The 22,233-nt window shown below is 45.0% G+C and overlaps 1 protein-coding gene across 1 annotated transcript in view; it reads left to right on the forward strand.

The window, feature by feature from the left end:
- BUB1 (BUB1 mitotic checkpoint serine/threonine kinase) overlaps window positions 1–22,233 on the forward strand; it is a 640,511-nt gene that overhangs the window by 71,011 nt on the left and 547,267 nt on the right. The window contains exon 6 of the mRNA XM_069234708.1: window positions 7,071–7,174. Coding sequence (XP_069090809.1) covers window positions 7,071–7,174 — 104 coding nt within the window. The remainder of the gene's footprint in view (window positions 1–7,070; window positions 7,175–22,233) is intronic.

A 22,233-nucleotide genomic window follows, 5' to 3' on the forward strand; every position in this document is an offset into this window, starting at 1 on the left:
TTTTTAGAAAGATGCCCCATGTTTTAGAACAACACTTTTGCGACCCACCTAACTTTGATGGACATGAGGAGGGGCAATATATATATATATTTTTACATGTAACTAAAGCTTTATGTGCAAACGCATTGTCATATACCGAGAATACATAATCCATTGAAATGGCCAATGACTTTACACAGAAATAGTTTTACTGGAAAACAAAAACTATATAGCACTCAAACGATGATGTGTGTGTATTTGGATTCTCTGAATATTTATCATTTGTGCATCATCCAGTAAAATATCTTGATTTGTTCTGATTCTTTTAGTCTGTTTCCAGCACACTTGAGAATAATAAAAAAAAAAGTGCTTCCTTTTTGCTTTCTTAACCAATGAATGCCTGTAGTTCATTTACAAGTATTTACATTTTGTTGCGTTACAAAAACATCATCCTGCTGCCTTTCTTTTCACACTCCCTTTACTCCAGCAAGATTGCCACTTTATTCACTTTAAAAACTTCTCTCATTTTGTAATTGTTGAACAGAAATTAAACACCAGTCCCATGTTAAGAGAATAAGCAGCAGTTGTCAGAAGACACAGTTTGACATTTGACCTGTTTTAGGAGCGCCAGCAGTACCCTGCGTGCGAGCCGTCGGTCGGCGTCATTTGGATCCGCGTGCGTCGAGCAGCTCCACGTGCGTCGTTGGAGCCGTCTATGACGTCACGTTGTCTATATAGACGCCGCCTCGCCGCGCGTATGTCAGTTCTTTTCCTTCCGCGCCGGTTAAGCGCCGTTTTGGAAAGAGCTACCCTGCTTCAACGGTTTGTCGATGCTTTTTTGGCTGTTTGGAGTCATGTCTCCGAGAAAGACAGGATTCAAACCGTGTGGTGCGTGTCATCGCACTATGTCGGTGACGGATCCGCACCGAGGTTGTCTTTGGTGCCTGGACAAGGACCACGATTCCACCTCGTGCTCCGATTGTCGGGCCATGGCGCCGAAGGCCTTGAGGGAGAGATCCCTTAAGCTTCTTGCGGCCCGACATTCGTCTTCGGTCAGCGCGACTCCGCAGAGGTCACGGTCTCGCAGTAGGAGGAGGTCGCGGCACCGCTCCCGGAGCCCCAAGTCCTCTTCCTCGCATTCGAGGTCATCGGAAGGTAAGAGGCACAAGAAGAAGTCCAAGCGGACTTCGTCTTCGCCAAGCCGTTGACCGGCGAGGCGTCTAGGGAACGTCAATGTTCCGAGCGCGGTTCTGCGGAGCCGTCGCCAGGGTCGACTCCGCGTCTTCCCCCCCTTTCCGGGGACCGGATCGACCCCCGCTCAAATAAAATAATTCTGCAAGGCCATGCGTCTCGTTTTTGAGCTGGCTGAACCCTCGGGTGGGTCTTTGGGCCTCGCAGGGTCAGCAGGGGCCCCTTCGGATTCGACGCCGGCGGCTTCGGCCTTCGGTCTCTCAGTCGGCCTCCTTCGGCGCCGGGTCCGACGGCGACGATTCCGCCACCGGCACCCACCGGTGGCAGCCCCATCCTTATTCCGGATGATCCGGAGCGACGTCGTACGGCGTCGACTCCGACGGAGCCGATTCAGCCCAGATCATTGTCTGAGCATTATTTGGAACAGCCAGACGCAGGAGAGGAATGGGAGGGGTCTGAGGACCCGTTAGAATCAGGATTGCAGCAGGACTGGTATCTAGGGGAGGCCAGTGGACTGGACACATCTCCAGATACTGGTATGCTCTCTCCTCCTAATGTGGCTATGGAGGAGGGGGCTTCTTTCGCTATGGTGGTGCGTAGGGCAGCTGAGGTCTTGGACCTAGATTTGCCTACGGTGCCAGTCAGGACGAAATATCCTGACAGAAGTGCTTCAGCCGGGGGTGTCCACATCGGAGCCGTTGTTGCCCTTCAATGAGGCTCTTACAGACGTCCTTATGGGTACGTGGTCCAAACCCAGCACAGGGGCTCCTGTGAATAGGACGGTCGGCCGCCGCCATAGACCCGATCCCAGCGACCCTAGTTTCTTGACACAACACCCCACTCCTGAGAACTTGGTTGTCCAAGCCTCTACTTCCCGTGGTGCCTTCCCTTCCGCTCCCCCGGATAGGGAATCCAAGAGGCTGGATCAGCTTGGGAAGAAGATGTTTTCTTCCTCCAGCCTGGCATTGAGGTCCGTAAACACCTCTTGCCTATTGGGCCGTTATTCCCATACTTTATGGGATACGGTGGCGCAAGTGCTGCCCCAGGTCCCAAAGGGCTTACGGGACACTCTCACCCAGGCTGTAAAGGATGGGAGAGATGCAGCCAAGTTTACAATCCGGTGTGGCTTGGACACGACCGACTCGCTGGGGAGGGCGATTTCATCGTCGGTGGCCCTACGTCGCCACGCCTGGCTACGTTCTACTGGTTTGTCAGGGGATGTCCAGTCCAGCTTGATGGACATGCCCTTTGATGGCTCTCGCCTTTTTGGCGAAAAGGCAGACTCCGCACTTGAGAGGTTCAAGGATTCTCGAGCCATGGCCAGATCCTTGGGCCTTTCATCGCCGGCACGACCGCAGTCTGTCTTTCGCCCCTTCCGAGGCTTCGGGAGGGGCATGGTACCACGCCAGCCACAGTTTAGCCACCGTCCTCAGCCTTCGCAGCATCCCAGAAGAGGACGTGGTTGTGGTACCATCAGACCCTGAGGGTCTGGCCAGAGGTCGGCCGCCACACAGCCCCCCTCCACTGCGCCCAAGCCCTCCTAGTGTGGTTCTGCGGGATCACGTCCATCCAGTTGGAGGGAGGATTCGTTTTCATCTCCCTCACTGGCTTTCCATCACCACAGACAAGTGGGTCCTGCAGATCATACAGAAGGGCTACTCCCTTCCCTTCCAGTCTTTTCCTCCTTCTATCCCTCCGACAAAGGAATGACTGATGGAGGACCATCTAGCTTTGCTCCGCGAGGAAGTTACAGCTCTCTTGGCCAAGGGAGCCATAGAAAGAGTCCCGATATCAGAAGTAGGCAGTGGTTGTTATTCCCGCTACTTTCTGATTCACAAAAAGAACAAAGGCCTTCGCCCTATTTTGGATTTAAGGGACGTCAATCTCTTCCTCAAGAAGGAGAAATTCAAGATGCTCACTCTTGCTCAGGTTTTGTCTGCCCTAGACCAAGGAGACTGGATTGTAGCGTTGGATTTGCAGGATGCGTATTTCCATATTCCTATCCTACCAAGCCACAGGCGTTACCTGCGGTTCAAGGTGGGCCACAGGCACTTTCAGTTTACCGTGCTTCCTTTCGGTCTCACCAGTGCCCCTCGGGTGTTCACAAAGGTGATGGCGGTGGTGGCAGCTCATTTGCGCAGGTCAGGGATTTCAATCTTCCCCTACCTGGACGATTGGCTGTTGAAGGCTCCTACGCCCCAGGCTCTCGTCACCCACCTCCAGGCGACGGCGGACCTCTTGCATTCGCTGGGGTTCACTATAAATGTGCCGAAGTCACACCTGACTCCCTCTCAACTCTCTTTCATCGGAGCTGTTCTGGACACAGTGCAGTATCGGGCTTATCCTCCCGATCAGCGGGTTCAGGATATTCAGGTTATGATTCCGATGTTTCGGCCTCTATCCTGGATCTCGGTGAGACAGACTTTGAGGCTGCTGGGACTCATGGCTTCCTGCATCCTGTTGGTCAAGCATGCCAGATGGCGCATGAGGGCTCTGCAGTGGGACCTGAAGTTCCAATGGGCACAGCATCAGGGAAATCTTACTGACGTGGTTCAGATCTCGGAGAGGACTGCGGAAGATCTGCAGTGGTGGTTTGTGAACTGTGAATGGGTCAAGGGCAGACCCCTCTCCCTTCCCCAACCAGATCTAACGGTAGTGACAGATGCGTCACTTCTGGGATGGGGCGGCCATCTGGGGGAGGTGGAGATCAGAGGTCACTGGTCTCCGGTGGAATCTGGGCTCCACATCAACTTGTTGGAGCTTCGGGCGATCCGGCTAGCATTAAAAGCATTTCTTCCTGTTGTGAAAGGGAAGGTGGTGCAGGTGTTCACGGACAACACTACCGCAATGTGGTACTGCAACAAGCAGGGCGGTGTGGGGTCGTGGACCCTTTGTCAAGAGGCTTTATGCCTCTGGACATGGCTGGAACAGCAGGGCATGACCCTGGTGGTTCAACACCTGGCAGGTTCTCTGAACGCCAGAGCAGACAAACTCAGCCGAAAATGCTTAGAGGATCACGAATGGTGTCTCCATGCGGAGGTGGCGCAAGGACTCTTTCAGCAGTGGGGAGAGCCTTGGCTAGATCTGTTTGCCTCCGCAGAAAACGCGCAATGTCAGCAGTTTTGCGCATTGGAGTTTCCAAGGGGGCTATTGCTAGGCGATGCTTTTCGTCGCGAGTGGAGTTCAGGCCTCCTGTACGCTTTTCCGCCTATACCACTTCTACCCAGAGTTCTCAAGAAAATCAAGAATGACCGGGCCCAAGTAATCCTTGTGGCTCCGGATTGAGCACGGAGAGTTTGGTATCCAGAGCTTCTCAAAATTAGCATTGGTCCTCCAATCAGGCTGCCTCTTAGGGAGGATCTTCTGTCACAGCAGCAGGGGAAGGTTCTCCACCCGAACCTGTCAACTCTGCGCCTTCATGCGTGGAGATTGAGCGGCGACAGTTGATGGTTTATGACCTCCCTCCCGAGGTCTGTGATGTCATTCTGGCAGCCAGGCGTCCCTCTACTAAGTCGATCTACGCCTGCCGTTGGAAACGTTTTGTTTCTTATTGTTCAGAGAGGTCTATTGATCCTCTTTCTTCTTCTCTGTCTAACATCCTTTTGTTTATTTTGTCTCTCGCCCAGCAGGGTTCCTCCTTGGGGACTCTCAAGGGCTATCTTGCAGCCTTATCGGCTTTTCTTCAGTTGCCTGATCAACCATCTCTGTTTAAATCACCTATAGTACAGAGGTTTTTGAAAGGGCTTGTACATCTGTTCCCGCCTGTGCCTTTCGTTATGCCCCAGTGGGATCTTAATTTGGTTCTTACCTTCCTTATGTGTGCTCCTTTCAAGCCCTTGCATAACTGTCCTCTCCGGCTGCTCACTATTAAGACAGCCTTTTTGGTGGCAATTACATCTGCCAGGAGAGTGAGTGAGCTGCAGGCTTTATCTTCTAAACCTCCTTATCTCATGATATATCCTGACAAGGTGGTGTTAAGAACTCGTGCCTCTTTCCTCCCCAAGGTGGTGACCCCTTTCCATCTGGGTCAAAATATCACCCTGCCCATCTTCTTTGCACCACCGCATCCCTCTAAGGAAGAGGAGCGTCTCCATCGACTGGACCCAAAAAGAGCGTTATCGTTCTACCTTGACCGCACTAAAGAGTTCCGGGTGGACGACCAACTCTTTGTGGGGTACGTTGGTGCAAAGAAGGGTCGGGCAGTACAGAAACGATCCATTTCGCACTGGGTCGTTCTCTGTATAAAAATATGCTACGCTTTGGCGAAGAAGCAGCCTCCTGAGGGCTTGAGAGCTCATTCCACTAGGGGGAAAGCTGCTACCACTGCGTTAGCACGTGGCGTACCGGTGGTGGACATCTGTCAGGCCGCAACGTGGGCTTCTTTACACACGTTTGCAAAACACTACTGCCTGGATAGACAGGTGAGAAGAGAGGGGCATTTTGCCCGTTCTGTCTTGCAGGACTTCCTAATATAAAAAATAAAAAAATCTCCTTCAGACCCACCACCATGGGTTATAGCTTGGGTATCTATTCTAAGGCAAGGAAGCTGCAGGTAGAAGTCTCTATCAGATGAACAAGTTACTTACCTTCGTTAACGGGGTATCTGGTAGAGACTTTATCTAGCTGCAGATTCCTTACACCCGCCCAAGCCTCCCCGCTCTGGGAAAATGTTTTCTCATGTGGATATGTGTGTGTGTATATATATATATGTATATATGTTTCTATGTGTACATATGTATATTTTAGATTTTGGCAACTTTTGCCTTTCTTATAGGCATGAAAGTGTTTTTACTCCAAACAGTCAAAGAGTTTAAAAGTGTATTGGTTAGTTCTTCCATGACTCTGCGCTTCTGGCGCGGGAAGTTGTGGAAAAGAACTGACGTACGCGCGCCGAGATGGCGTCTATATAGACAACCGTGACGTCATAGACGGCTCCGATGACGCTTACGACGCACGCGGAGCTGGTCGACGCACGCGGATCCGAATGATGCCGTCTGACGGCGCGTGCGCAGGGTACTGCTCAGAAAAAACTCCTGATTCAAAGCTGACGCCAGGTAATTCTAAGGTAAGGAATCTGCAGCTAGATAGTCTCTACCAGATACCTCATTACCGAAGGTAGGTAACTTGTTCTTTAGTTCTTTATTGGAACTTCAGAAATCTCTCTGTTGGTTGTTATGGAAACAAATTGTAGGATTATGTGGACTGTAACTTGTCATAGGGCTTGTCTCTGGTACTAATAGTGATTCTCTGTGATAAACATTGATTGGCCAGATGAACAAATAGAATGCAGCATTTCTGGTATTGCATGTCTGTCTTGATTACATTTTGACATACCTTCCCTGGTAAATCAACCTACAGCAGTTCCTAGGTCTTGCATGATCTTCAGTGTGCAGCCCACTGGAAAGTCATTAGGAGAAGATTACAAAGCATGGAAAGGAGAAGTCAAAAGTGATCCAGGCAGTCATCCATACTGCAAAATCAGGTGCACAGTAACATCGGTGAACCACGGTCACTTTCCATCATGCTTTCTTTCAGCTTTTCTCACATACCAGGTGAATTGCACTGCAGGTTGGTAGAGACCCTGCTGGTGCACAGATCTGTGCAAACTCAATGTGGAAACCCTGCAGAAAACCACAGTAATTAGTATGATCAGTCCACCCATTTGACACTTGCTGATTTTTGTTGCCAGTCAAACGGTAACAGGTGTTACTATACACATTTATTGTGAAGTTATTCATAGCAACATTAGAGTGACACTGTCTACATGCATGAAAGCTACCAAAACCAGTGTCGAGAGTACATGAACATTTGCACCCTTTCCTGGATATGAAGGGAAATAGATTTGTAAGTGTTGTAGTTTTTTTTTCCTTTACATAACCACAGTTATCTTTTTTCTTTAGCTGGCGTTGTGGCACCGCTTCAAAATTCTACTATTGTGAATCAGATGGTTCCACCTGCAGTAGGAGTGGGAAATTGTGATCCAGTTTCTTCATCCAAAAATCAGGTACTTGGGCAATCCCAGTGCAAATAATACAGTGGTTGGAGAAGTGTTTGCTATGTTTTGCATTGTTAAGAACTCAAAGCCACGCATCCTATTTTCATTTGCCGCTAGGAACATTATTCCTGTCTACCATTGGTGGTAGAATGATCTTCATAATTATGTAATCTCATTGGCTGCACGTGCATCACACCATTGAGAAACAAAACTTGTGTTCCCCTTCTGTGCCGCAACAATACTGAATCCTTGAGCGGGAGCCTTTCCTCAGTCCATGTTTATTTCTACATTTAAAATACCTCAAGAACTCGTTCACATCAGTGTATTGGTCTGGTTCAAAATTAGCACGGTGAGATATTTTTTTCGCCACTGTGTTATGAATGATCTAGCCAAAAAAGGCTTTGTCTATTTTGTGCCTCAGAATCCCTTGGTGAAAGGCTCCCAGTCATTCAGTTCCCACCTACAATTTTATATATATTTAATACAGTGCACTTCCTTTGTTGGCTGGTGGGGGGATGTGGTCCTAACTCGTTGTTGAGTGTTGCATATAAACTGACAATAGTAGCACCCTGTATTGTCATTTATAATTTAAATGTTCATTGTAACATTAAGGGTACATTTAGTTGAATTTCCTTGCGTTCTTAGCGGTCATGACGGTTTAAAGTCAAATACCCCCTATGGTCTACGATCTCCCTAAAATGCTTCTTAGTTGTTGTATTAAATCTATTTTTCTTTTTTTAGTGATGAAAGTTGGCTCAAACTTTAAGATAAAGTATTTTACTGTAGCACCTGTCTGTGATGACTGATTCTTTAGTTCTTCATGACAATCTTTCACTGTCTTGGGAGTTGGTCCTGTTAACTCACACTTGGTACCTTGAAGATTTCATCTTCTTATCTTTGGAATTCACAGCTACCATCTCTCGAAGTTGCATCTGATGAGATTTTTTTTTTTAATATGTTTTTCCTAGTACTTCATGCAGAAAATATTCTTGCCCTAAAGCGAAGTAATGGGAGCTTGGAATTTTAGTTCGAGACCCGGAGGCCAACATTAGACAATAATTCCTTTATTGCCACCACTCAGCAGCCATTATGAAGTCACCAAGACTTATACCAATAAAACAGTCAAAAGCTTATAAAACCCCTCAACAACTTGTCCTCATCCTTCTTTTACTGCTGCTGCTCATACAAAAAAGTCTGCGTGCTTGATTGCTGACTTTGTGTGCTTGCTCTAATATTTGTTGTTCATTTGAAGGTTAACGAACGTTTGGCACGGTTTTGGGTTTGTGTTTTTATCTTGCTTTGCGCGTATATATATGGATAAGCTTTTGTTTGTCACTTTCAGTGAAGCATTTGAAACTTTTCATTGTAGTTTAATGCACGTTTTTCTCGACTGTCTTTCTGCAGTCGGGAATGTTTTACTTATGATAGTGCAGACGAAAGCAGAGGAATCTTTGGACGCTTTGTGATTGTTAGTGCTGTCTGTTTTATTTTGTTGGCAATGCACCGTTGAAGAGGGAGCTGCGCTTATTGAGATTGTCATGTTTGGATAAGAGAAAATTATGTTTAACTTGCCTTTCGTTTGCTGGCATAAGGCTCCAAGGAGTCTTGATGTTTTGGTTGGGGCTGCAACACCTCCAACTATCTAACCACGCGCCTCCTGTTTCGCTAGCTTCAGGTTTAGTGCATGAAGGTTTTCTTTGTCCACGTGTGTCCTGTTTCCAAGCGTGTGTACGTTCTTGATTGGGAGCGCACCTCAGATTTTAAAATGCACATTTAGTGCAGCATAAATTAACTTTGTGCTGATGCGTTTGCTCATCAGTTTAATTGTGTATTCCGGTAGCATTTGTGGAACACTTTTAGGTAGTTTGGCCCATTGAGTACTTGTATTCTGAGGAAGTCGTTTCTATGAGGAGAGGTTTAATGTTTGAAGTCAAGGGTTCACACAGGTTATTATATTGAGGACATCAGACCCCTGAGGAGTTTTGATGCCCTTTGTAGACAATTATTGGTTTTAGTATTTTGGGTGTTCTTTTGTTAGATATTATTATAATGAACAAGCTAAGGGTCCTCAGATAACCTCCCTGGAGGAGAAGCTTAGTAAAGCTATTGATTTAATTGCTGAGAAGGTATACAATAGAATGGCCAAGAAATTGGAAATGTTGCTTTAATAAAGGCCCAAGGAAAGTAAATGAAAGGGAGCCCATAGGTCAAAAGCATAGGTCCATCTACTGTGAGGAATCTTGTGGAAGTGTGGATATATAAATTAGTTCTTCTTCTGACATTGATTTCCAGGATATGGAACAGGAGACATTTAAGGTGAAGGTTTCTGGTAATCGTTCTAAGATAAAGGACGAAGGTCATTCTAAAATGAAGGAAAATGGTGCTTAGACTAATATAGGTTTGATCCACTTGTGATTAAGCACCCACTATTATCCCACCCCCTTAAGCCTCCCCCCTCCCAAATCCCCGAGCAGGCGCCCTCAGATCATCGGGCTGAATATGTAACATTCCGGATGAGACGGGAAATCCCTAAAGAAGTACATGCCAGATTGAGGTCTTAATGTCCAAGACTTTCTATTGCAGATAGTTTTGGTTACACCAGAGTTGGACCCAAGGATAATTGCATTCCTGGGTAAAGGTGGACGAGATCCAAAGAAAGGCTTAGACAAGTCCAAGATCCTGTCTGGACAGGCTTTTTGTTGTAAGGGACCCTTTAATTAAAAATTTTGACATTGCAGAGGAGGCCTATGTATACAACAAAATGATTGATGTAGACTAATTGTGTTGGTGGATAAAAAGGGCAGTGTGTCTTTTGGGCAATGCCAATAGAACCCTTTCAAATGAAAGTGGGAAGGGCCTCCCATTGAAAATTGACCCAAAACTGCTTATGTTGGCTAATTAAGAGGAAGGTCCTTTGGCTAAAAATTATTCGGGGATGCCTGTTGAAAGGATCTGTCTACGTTCGCTAGCGCATTTTAATCTCTTAAAAAATCGGAGAGATATAAAGAAAGTTTTTCAGGAATGTGTTTTTGGGATGGTCAGGAGAAGAGGGGTTGGTTCCCCGGCTGAGGACATGGTATTAAGAGGCTCCTTTTCTAGAGATTTTTGAAGCATCCAAGGTCAGGGCTCGTATCACTCTGGGAGCTTTTACCCACAGACACAGGGGACAGGGGAGAGATGCCCGTGGAGAGATAAAGAGTCGAAGATTTTCAGGTAAGTGTAGACCCTTCTGTTATCCCCTTAAAAATGGGTGGCAGACTTGCCCAATTTCATCACAGGTGGGTTCAACTATCAAAGGATCCTTTGGATTTTGAAACCAGTAAGAAGGTTTTGAATAGGGTTTGTGGAGGATCCGGATCAGACAAGGTTACCAAGAGGTATGGTTTTCACAGCAGATCAGATGAGGTTAATACATTTAGAGATACAGGAATTGATTTAAAAAGGTGCAGTGGTCCTGGAAGACAGTCAGACAGTAGGCTTTGTAAGCAACATTTTTCTGGTGGAAAAGGACAAGGGAATGAGGCAGGTTATAACCTTAAGAGAGTTAAACAACTGGGTGGTCTACCATCATTTCAAAATGGAAGGCATCCATTTGTTGAAGGATATCTCACCTAAGGGAGATTGGATGACTCAATTGGATCTTAAGGATGCATATCAGACAGTTCCAATTTGGAAGAAACATCAGAGGTTTTTAAGATTTTTGTTGAAGAACAAAGTTTGGAGCTTTGTGTGCCTTCCTTTTGGCCTGTCACCGACTCTTTGGTGCTTTACGAAGGTTTCTTTGGCCAGTATCAGCATTTTTGAGAGAGGGAAATTTGTAAGATTATCTATTTAGACAACATTCTAATAATGGACAAGGAGCTTTTGAAAGCACAAATGGAGTTGGTTCTGAAAGTGTTGGAAGATTTGGGTTTTGTAGTAAACCCCCAAAAAAATCGGAATTAGTTCTGAGTCAACAAACTCTGTTTCTGGGTATTGTGGTAGATACAGTGGAAGGTATGTTACAGTTACCAAAAGAGAAATTGAAGAGCATAATGAAAGAATTAATGAACGTTCTGGAAAAAATGTGGTTTCATTAAGTATGTTAGCTCGTATTGTGGCATTAAATCTTCTACTATTAAGGCTGTTTTCCCTGGTCCCTTGCACTATCGAGCCTTACAGAGGGTGAAAGCAAAATAATTGAAATGGGTTGCATTACTCACAGACAGTTTCTCTCACATTGGTGGTGAGGGAGCAGCTGACATGGTGTTTAAGGAAGACAGAAGCATGAAACGGTTGTGCAATTGTTGGAGAGAATGTGGATTTAATGTTGGAATCTGATGCAAGCTTGGAATGATGGGGTGCAAGATGTGGATCTTTAAGAACTGGTGGTTGCTGGACAGAACTAGAAAATAATTTGCATATAAATTGTTTACAGTTATTAGCAGGTTCTTATGCGATAGTGTTTCGCAGACACATCTGTTAAGTATTCAGTATCACTTCACATGGACAATACGTTGGCGGTGAGGTATGTCAACAAGATAAAATGACCTCAGTCGAAAGGTTTAGCAGGTTTAGTGAACATATTTTGGGAATACTGCCTACAGAGCGGTCTGAGAGTGCAGGCAGAGCACATTCCAGGGATGAAGAAAGTAACAGCAGATTGGTCTTCACAACATTTCCATGATTAAAGCAATTGGATGCTGGATTGGAGTGTTTTCAAGGAAATAGAGAAATCATGGCATCCGTTTCAAGTGAATATATTTTCCGTCTAAATGCTCAGCTGAAGAGGTTATTCAGTTGTAGACCGGACACAGAGGCGGAGGGAGCATATGCTTTCCTTCAGGTTTGGGAGGGTCTACTCCTGTACACGTTTCTACCTTTTGCGATGGTCAGCAGGGTAGCTGGAATGATATGCAGATGGAAGGAGAGAGTAGTGTAGTGATCACTCCATTGTGGAGGTCCCAGGCTTGGTATCCATTTATGTTGGAATTGAGTGTAGACTTTCCTCTGTTGCTTCCGAGGTTTTCAGAAATATTGTCGGGACCTCAAGGAGAGACTTAGGGGGTCATTACAACCCTGGCGGACGGTGTTAAAGCGGCGGTAAGACCGCCAACAGGCTGGCGGTCTTTTTTTGAGTATTATGACCATGGCGGTTACCGCCATGGTCATCCGCCGCTTCACCGTTCCGCCCGCTGGGCTGGAGACCTGGGTCTCCAGCCCGGCGGCCGTCACAATACCGCCGCCGGTATTTCGACCCGGCTTACTGCCGTGGATTTCCAGCGGTAGGAACCGCCATGAAATCCATGGTGGTAAGCCCTATCAGTGCCAGGGAATTCCTTCCCTGGCACTGATAGGGGTCTCCCCCACCCCGACTCCCTCCCCTACACCCCCCACCACCCCTGCCCAAAGGTGGCAGGGCCCCCCTCCCCACCCCGACCCCCAACATCACATCACTCACACACACACGACACGCAGGCACCACCAACACACATACATGCACACACACCAACATACATGTCTACATCCACACACTCAGTCAGACACGCACACCCATATACAGACATACACGCAGACATCCATCCATACAGACATACACGCACTCATTCCCAACACATGCAACACACCCGCAAGCATACACGCACTCACACCCCCACTCTACATCACAGACGCACACCCCCATGCACCCACACAACACCCCTCCCCACCCCACCCCACTCCCCTAACGGACGATCGACTTACCTTGTCAGTCGATCCTCCGGGAGGGGACGGGAGCCATGGGGGCTGCTCCGCCGACACCACACCGCCAACAGAACACCACAGCGCCGAATCACAGGATGTGATTCGCTGGGCGGTGTTCTGTTGGGGTGGCGGTGGAGGTGGAGCAACCTCCACTTCCCCGCCGCCCGCCAGTATTGCTGTTGGCGGCTCTCCATTGTAAAAAGGACGGAGAGCAGCCAACAGTCATAATACGCCGAGCGGCAAACCGCCACTACTTGTTAAAAGACCGCTGAGGTTGTAATGACCACCTTAGTCTGTTAAATCCAGATAAGTTAACATTAGTGGCTTGGAGACTTTCAGGAGAGTTTGTAGAAAGCCAGGGCTTTCATTGGAGGCTTCTAGACCTATAGAGTAATCCTGGGCGCCAGGAAATAGAAGGGATATCCATTGGCGTGGAGTAAATTAGTTTGCTGGTGTATGGAGAGATATCTTGATCCCGTTTAAGTTAATGTAGTTACTAAAGGTTTAGCTTACAGGGCTTTAAATATGCATAGACCAGCAATAGCAGCTGGTCATGGTCTAGTTAACGACTTGTCTGTGAGGCAGGATGTTATGGTGAAAAGGCTTTTGAGGAGTATTATGACAGCTGAATCTTCAGGGTCTAGGTATTGTTGCCTTTGGGATGTTGCGAAGGTTTTGTGATTTATTGAGAGTTTGGACTGTAATGAGAAGCTCAGTTTGAGAGACTTGTCTTAAAAATTTGTGATGTTGCTTTGTTTGGTTTCTTAAGAGAGTGTTTGATGTGAGAGCTTTGGAAGTGTCCTGTAGGTCTTATATGCCTGAGGAAATATGTTTTCATTTGAGACAAAGACCAAAGACTTAATCCACTTAAATTGTTTACCTATACTTTGAGGAGAGAGAGAATTTGTGCGGTTAGATGTGTGAAGGAGTACAAAAGGAAAACCGAGTTTTTAAGACCAAGTTGAGAGCCTCAACCTCTTATTTTTCTTAAGTATCCTCATAAAGGGGTTTCTTCTAATCTCGAAAGATGGATGAAAAAGTTCATACACAGTTCTGGAGTGAATGTGAGTATGTTAAGTGCTCATTCAGTGAGAGGAGCGGATGCTTCTAAGGCTTGGTTGATAGGTGGAAGTTTGCAAGATATTTTGCATTGTGCTGATTGGTCATCTAATTCTATATTTAGGCATTTTATTTAAAGCCTGTATGAAGTACAGAAAAGTGTTTTGTTTGCAAAGCTTTGAACTTGAATAATGTTGGGCTCCTGGTCTTGACATAAAATATAGATTTTCAACAGCTCTATGAACAGAAAATCTGGATTTTAATCAAGACACGGAGGCTAATATTATCCCTCCCTTTAACTTCCACTCCCTAATATGTTAATTTTTCAACAGGTCAAGTTTAACTGTAATGAGGTTCATCGGATTCTGATGATGGAGGAGGAAATAGTTTGGAACAAGTTGTATGATTAAGGATTGTTCGTTCACAGGGGAATTTTGCTAATTCAATAAAAGAAGGAAGACTGATTGTTAAGGGATTTTATAAGCTTTGGATGTTTTAATGTTCTAATTTCTGATTGCTTCATAATGGCCGCTGAGTATTACTGCATAACATTAGCTTCTGTTCATCAGAGCTGTTGAAAATCTACATTCATTACTGTGTTCATTCTTAATATGGAGAATGCTTGTAGAGCTCAGCTTGCATTTGATTTGCAACTTTTTGTGGCAGTAGCCTAGAAGTAGCACATTGTACACTAGGTTGTCCACCATCAATTTCCCCTTGTTGTGGATATTTGCTTGCTTGTTATCTTGAGCATGGGCAGGACAATATGGGTGTGTCATCCCTTTTGATAGGGGTCAGTCCAAATTGAAATATTTGGTGATTCTACGGTCCAAACTACCTTGATTGTGCTTCATTCATGCCTGTTCATTTTGGGTTAGCTGTTTTTTTTTTTGCTGGCAGTTGTGGTTTTTGTCTAGTCATTATGAAATAACAAAGTCACTCAAAGGCAGTAATTGAAGACTGATAAGACTTGTTACCTGTTATAATGCAAATTCAGCAAAAGTATGTTCTCTTCAGGCCTCATAGTAAACTTTTCAACCATGCTGTTAATAAATAACTATCTCACATTTGTGAGGGTTCATTGTTCAGTCTGATTGCAGAATATGTGTAAATGTCTGTAGCACTGTTTAATTCTTACTATGAATCCTTACCCAATATGAAGTTAGGCATTCTCTTTAGATTGACATAGCAAATGAGATGAGTTGATCTGAAACCCAGTGGCATATTTTTGTAGCCTATCATGTGAATGTAAACTGCTCTACTTTACTTGATTTCTTCTGCAGCTGCGTTGTCATAATTCCTCAAAAGATAGAGAAGTGTATAGTTTTCTTTTGGTTAAGTGTAATTTGCTTATGGTGGCTGTAGGCTACAGAAGTTTTCTGTCTCACCATCGATCTGTTGCATTGTACATCTCATTTGGGCACGTTCAATCATGGCCTATTGTGGAAACTGCAGGAGGATTCTTTTCAGTAAGCAGAAGGTATGTGAGCAAAGAGGTTTGCAGGTGACCCCCACCCCCAAAATAATACATGCTGTTACTGCTTTCCTAGCCTGCATTTTCAAAGAATCTGTCAGTCATAAACTTCCAAAACTATAAAGGTTATTCAAAGAGCACTTAGTTTTACATGGGGTTCTGCTTAATCTGTAGATTAAACTGTAGAAGCTTTGACGCCGGTTCTCCTAGGCCGAACACATTGGTGATGGACATCTCCTTTGCATCTAAAGTGAAGAGTAACAAGTGGGTGGAAAGGAAAGAAAAGACCATGTTTAAAAGTGACCATCTGACTTGGGCTGTTAAAGAGGCCGAAAGATACCCTTCAAAATGAAAGCTTTGTGGAAATATCTGCCATCAATTGCTCTAACGTATTCTTTTGTAATAGTCCACCCAAATTCTGCCCCTTCTGACAAAGTTGTCAACACTGCTATTGACTGCCAGTCATTTGGATATATTCTTTAGCAAGCTCCCAATCGGTGTATAACTTGACGAGAAAACGACTGTAGAAAACTCCCTATACCACACAGTTAAATCCCTTACACCTGCATAGTAGCCACCCAATTTACTTCTGACTGCAGATATTCACTCCTTGACCTATACATGTCCTGAATAATTTTCCACAGCAGCTGGTAAAAGACAAACCCAGAAGGGATGTGCAGCTTGCTCTTCAGTTACCAGCTAACAAAGGATGCTTTGATTTCCACATCCACCTTCAGATGCTGCAAAGCTAGAGTCCTCTAGGACTCTGCCAGAAGCCTCTTGGATAATCTAGCCAAAACCATCCTAGCTCAGTGGCCCATAGTTCTTGTACCCTTCATTCAAAAAAGTTTTCAGTTCTAGACTAGAAACCAGGATGAATGGAGCAGAAGCACTTTTCCCAACAATAGCTGTTCCAAAACGTTGAGTACTAACATTTCCTATAATGCATGCATAAACAGAGAGATGGCAGCAGTGGTAAACAACTGCACTTCCCTTAACTGTCCCAACGTGCAATGGTGGTAACCTCTAAATACTGAGGTCCACCTAGGTGCTAAATGGCTGTCTAACCCTGCTACCAACAAGTAGAGTTATGCATAAAAATACATAGTAAATTAAAAAACAATACAACCATAGCACTCTGCAGATTGATAGAAAAGGAGTCCAAAAATAAATCTCTTTGGTCGATTCCAATGGTATTATCAAATCCTCTGTGTTTCAAAGAAAAGTATACCATAGGTAGTCAGTCCATATGTAGTTATCTTCTTTTATTTCGAAGAAGAGTAGAAAATCAGTTGATATGTTACAAATATATCTTCATTTCAGATGTCTGGATGGTGTTTAGTCACAGAAGTAACATTCCCTGCAGGTATTATCTACATTTAATGGATGCATAGCCGCTAACATCTACTGTTGTTGACTGTCATGCAGACACAATGAGGACAAATGCTTTCTGGCTGCTTTGAAAAGCCTAGGAAATCGAACTATAATTCCTTGTGCAAAGAGGGCTTGTTGATTATTAAGGCTATTGTCCTGCATCTGATATTATAGAGAAAAAACAGGAAAATAAAAAGCGTTAAACGGCTTACATGATGTTTAATGGTCAAAAAGGGCTTACGCTGGTCACAACAGCTGTGCAGAGAATGCAGGCTGCCTTGTAGCTCATCTGCTGCGTCTCTGGGCAAGGTGGTTAGGTGTTGGATTGCATTTGGTAAGAAAACGAATTCCAAAATAGCCACCGCTGTGGAACTATGCAGTGCAGTAGCGATCACAGCTGAAGATGTCTGACAAATAGTGAAAGAAATCGCACAATTTCGAAAACACTTCCTTACTGACAACTAAGAAGCAAACACAATCCTCAGAGGTGACTTCACAAACAAAATCAGTGACCTACACAAGCACATTACCTCCAGCATCTTTTTGACGTTTTGTCAGAATAATCAGTGGTTCATAACATTGACGTTCCAGAGAACCATCGTAATAATTGGGCAGCCAACCTTAAACAGAGCTGAAACTGAGCTACAAGACAATGGAAACATGAAAGGCTGCTGAGCCCTCACAGATGTTTGCACCACAAGCCCTGAAAAACATATTTCGCTGCGCAACCAAGCTCTTCAGCACAGTATCAAACTTAGTCTGAGCTCCTACATAGTTCAAAACTGTTCTGGCCGAGCCGTACTTTAGGCCCTCTCAGTCTACACACCCATTTCAAACACGTAGTCCGCAGCCAAACTTCTTCAGCCAGCAAGTGATCTTCCCTCCTCAAGTGAAATTTCAACCGATGTGTGACACAGAGGCTGTGTTTGTTCAATGCTAAATTGTCTGAAATTAGCAAGAAAAAGATTGCAATAGTAATTCTGATATTCTGGGACCTGCCTGTGGCCTGTAATGCAGTGAAATCGAAGTCTCCCAGCTAAACAAAACAACTTAGGAGTACATGACCTGTTTAATTGGCATGCCATGCATTCCATAGATCGCATATAATACGCCTGGCTGTTTCTCACTTACCAATTCATCTCTAGCCCCACAAGGTTTTTTCTTATGTCGCCAGTGATTGAGCTGATCTGCTCCTTCGGCCCCTCACTGTTACCCTGCCTGTAGTGCACAATTTCCAAAGTAGCAAGACCTCTGCCAGTAATTCACCAAACATACTTTAAACTAAACCTAGGTAAAAGAGAAATCCTTATATGCAGCAGCCTAAAGGAACACCCAGTCCTGGCTAGCATGTGCTGGCTTCTACCCTCAAACCAATAGTTGAAAGAAAACTGGGGTAGTAGTGGACCCTGGCTTGTCCCTGTGATCAGACTTGGAAGCATTTTTTTTCCATCCCCTTAGTGCTAAATGCAGCATGCCATGGACTCCTTTGCAGTATTCTGACTAGTCCAAGTCAGTGTAATTTTCTTGGAGATCATAGCATACCTATAGAAATCAGCAGTAATGGTGCTCTTTATCTTTCAAAGAGCGCTTCTTTGCCACTGCAAACCCTAGCTGCCTACTTATGGTTTACTAAATAAATTTAAGGCTTGTGTCACTACCCCATAATTGTACTATGGAAATAGAAAATTAATTCTCCCCTGATAACATGTCAAAATACTGCACAGCTCTCTAAGCACAAGCTAAAGCATTAAATGATCAACATTGAGTGACCACATCTGTGGAAGGAACTCCCATACTACATCCTTTAAGTTCAGGACCAGCTAATATTGATGAACCCATCAATGTTACAAAAGCCTTAACCAGCTGTATCCTATCAGAAAATGGATTTCCCTCCACATTTAGGTAAATTGGGAAGTAATTGACTAGTAAATGATGCATGTGAGTAGGAGAGACCTATGGAGTCTCAGTGGAGCAGGGAGAAGAGCCTCATACATGACTCTAGCCCATTGGCATCCTGTACAGAAAGACATGAGAAAATAGACACAAAGCAAAAGTGCACAAAGTAGTCATTGGGAACCTATGGGGGGGATCTCATATTCAAGGCTTATGTGGGTCTTTGATGGAAAGCTGCACAGTAAATATTAGGTAGGTGGGATATGAGGCTGGTAAGAGCTATGACTTTGGGCTTGACCACGAAAACTCAAAAACCTGGTACTACTGAGCGTATGTTGGAGATGAAAACAATTAGTCTTTATTGTGGGGGTCACGTTTTTAAGAAGGATGTAGAATAGGAAATCCTGGGTAATTTTGCTACTAAATGTTACCACTCTTTCAAAAGCCAGTTTCCTCAGACCTCTTCAGATAAAAGGTTCTCCATTTCGTATCTGATCTCATTGGTTGAATCTTTCCAGAATCCTGGAATGATCCTTATTGCAAAGAGGTTTGAGGCATTTGTTTGTAGTCCCTTCTTCTTGGGACACAGCACCACCTTGATTGGCTGGTTTATATCTTAATGGGTTTTTAGTTTCCCAGGGTCGTCTTTTTCTGGTTCTAATATTATGGAAAAGATATATTTTGCTTCTCCAATCTTTATATGTCACTGGTGACTGCTTGTTATTTTTTTTTAATTTCTTTTGTTAATGGGTGATGGTACAAAATTGGATTTACGTTCCTACCTCTGACTGTGGTTTGTCCTAAAACATTTTAATGTGATCTTAAAAATTAAAAAGTTATTTTCGTAGTGTTTGGATGATGGATCCTACTGAGGTAACTACCATGTTGTCTTTTGTTTTCTCCTCGTTTCCCGTTTGAGCTTTATCCTGCTGCTTCGTATACTCATTGGGGGTCTTGTTTCCAAGTCATTTTTTTCACTCTCCTTTCTCTGCCTTGCCGATGTCCCCAGCCTCTGGCTTAAAAAACTATTTAAAAGTAATCTGAACAGCATAAGGTTGATAGAGTTGAAATGCAGCATTGTGGTTGGTTGAAAGGACCCAGTTGTTACTATTACCAGAATTGAAGGTCTAATTATCAGGTGTCATCCTCCAAATCAAAACATTTACCCTCAACTTATAGGGGTGCGGGAGTCGAGGGCAGGGGGGGGGGGGGTTGTGTAATCCTTTTATGTAGGGATAGATGCCCTCACGGGAGAATGTTTCCTCAGCTTGGTCACTGTGAGGCGGTTAAGAATTCCTTTAATTGAGCTAAGTCTTTTTTGATTGTTCTTATAAAAAGAAATTGGATGCAGCCAAAGTTACTGTCACATGGATGCTTCCTTCGTAAGGTTTATCCGAGAGAGGGAGAGGGAGAGGGAGAGGGAGAGGGAGAGGGAGAGGGGGAAAAAAAAAAAAAAAAAAAAAAAAAAAAGAATTATTCATTGTGGACACCTTCGAAAAGGGACACTGAACTGCGACCCTACTTTTACAATGAACAGTCTGTCCAGGCAAAAAGTTAGATTCATTGACAGTTCTCAGACTCTTCAATAAAACCAGGATACTAAAGAGTCTTGTATTATGCAGATCCCTGGTATGTTGTATCGTATGCATGTTTCTTGTTGGCCCATATACGTCCTCTACATTAATCGAGCAAGGGTTCATTTGTCACCTATTAATTCCGTATAGTTCCTTATTCCTAGCAGGTCTCATATCAGTCGGGGAAATGAATAGAAATCGTATTTCTTCGTAGGTTTCTCTACATTAACAGTATTTCTAAAGAAAAATCATAGCATGAGTTAATATCGAACACCATAGCCATAATCCCTTGATAAGCCTCCTAGCATTAGTAAGAGTGCAGTATCAAGCATGGGTTGTTAGTACCCCAACACATGTAATCACTGAAGATACACACTGGTGCCCCCTAAAGCAGATTGCTGACAGTATCTGACAGAGACTTCTGGCAACATATTCCTTTTTTTAGAATATAGTCCATGTGTCAGGCTGGATCTAGAAAGTCTTGATCAGTACCTCTTCACTCTGGCAGGTGGCATTGTTTGGCTGTGCGTCATCCATGCCAGAAGTGATGTGCGCAGTGCCTTTATAGGGACCATCCCAGCGCGATGACATCTGTGCCTTACACACAGTCAGTGAAGATCTGGAGAGAGCTACCTCTGTCCGCTTTTTGGACATGAGCTGTCTCCCAGTGGGCTAGGTATGTCACTTAAATAAAACAAAATACCTCTGGGGTTTAAACCCTGTGATTCCTATCACAGACAGATATGTGACAGACCCCAATCTAGTTACATGTGGTGCTGGGCCACGACTCCAAGGCCTTTGAAGACTGTTGCCTCATGAATGTCAAGGTGCTTCCTGAGCGATCATGAAGCTGCTGATCACCTGATCCCAGTACTTAGAACCTCCAGGTCCCAGTCATGTGGAAGGTCCTGGGCCTGTTTACTGAACCGTTCCCGGCACTTGTCATCAGACTCAGTTGTTGGGTTATTCTCACAAGAAATAAAAAATAAAAAAATCTAAGTCGTTGAAGCTCTCTTTGACTTTGCTGTGCCTTTCCAAGTCATCGCACGAGGCGCAGGAACAATATCGCCACTCTAGGCCCTACTGTGACACTTCAGCCACGGGCCTGTCTTGGTCTGCTTTGCACCTAGCTGAATTTGCCTGAGCAAGCCCCACCCAGCTGATAGTATTTTGAGGCCATGCAGCTCGTATTGGGACGGGCCGACCACCCCTGGAGCACCTTTGGGCCACATGGGTTTGGTGGTGTCCGTCTAGATTTCCACTTGTGCATTTACCCTCGGCACCAGTGAGCCTATAGATCCACTGCTGGATTTGTACTGGCTCTGGTCGCAAAACCACATCCTTCCCCAGAGGCTGTTCTGGTGAAGTTGTTCCTGGTGCCTACCCAGTCATCATATCCAACTCTGATACGGAGCCATGTTGGTGCTGGGCAGAACTCGACCTTCTGAGTTGGAGCCATGGCCTACTCTTTAACAGGCCCTGTGAGGAGTATAAGTTGGGATGATCCTGAAGGCTACCATAACCCTTTGGAAAAGCCTAAAGACAACTGGTATTAGGAACTGGAGGATGCCACTTGTCCAGGTACTTGCACATACACTGGCTTAGTCTCTCCATGCAGTGTGGCTACAGAGGAAGAGGCTTCCTTTGCCATGATGGTGAGGAGGGTGGCTGAGGTCTTGTTCATCTTGACTGCCACTGAGGATAGCATAAAGTATATCCTGAGACGGGTGCTTCAGCTGGGAGTCTCCCCCACTGGATACTTCCGGCTTGCTATTCAGAGTGATTGGATTGTTAGTGACACTCGGATGGCACCCCTGGCTGGGATCTACTGGCTTTTCTGGTGATGGCCAGGAGTTTGTTATGGACAAGCCCTTCTATAGCACCTCCCTCCTCTGCAACAAAGCAGACTCTGTGCTTTAAGAACAGCAGGGCTACTGCTTGGTCTCTGGGTCTCTTCATAGTCTCACGCCAAC

Source organism: Pleurodeles waltl, chromosome 5 (assembly GCF_031143425.1).
Source record: "Pleurodeles waltl isolate 20211129_DDA chromosome 5, aPleWal1.hap1.20221129, whole genome shotgun sequence".
NCBI lineage: Eukaryota > Metazoa > Chordata > Amphibia > Caudata > Salamandridae > Pleurodeles > Pleurodeles waltl.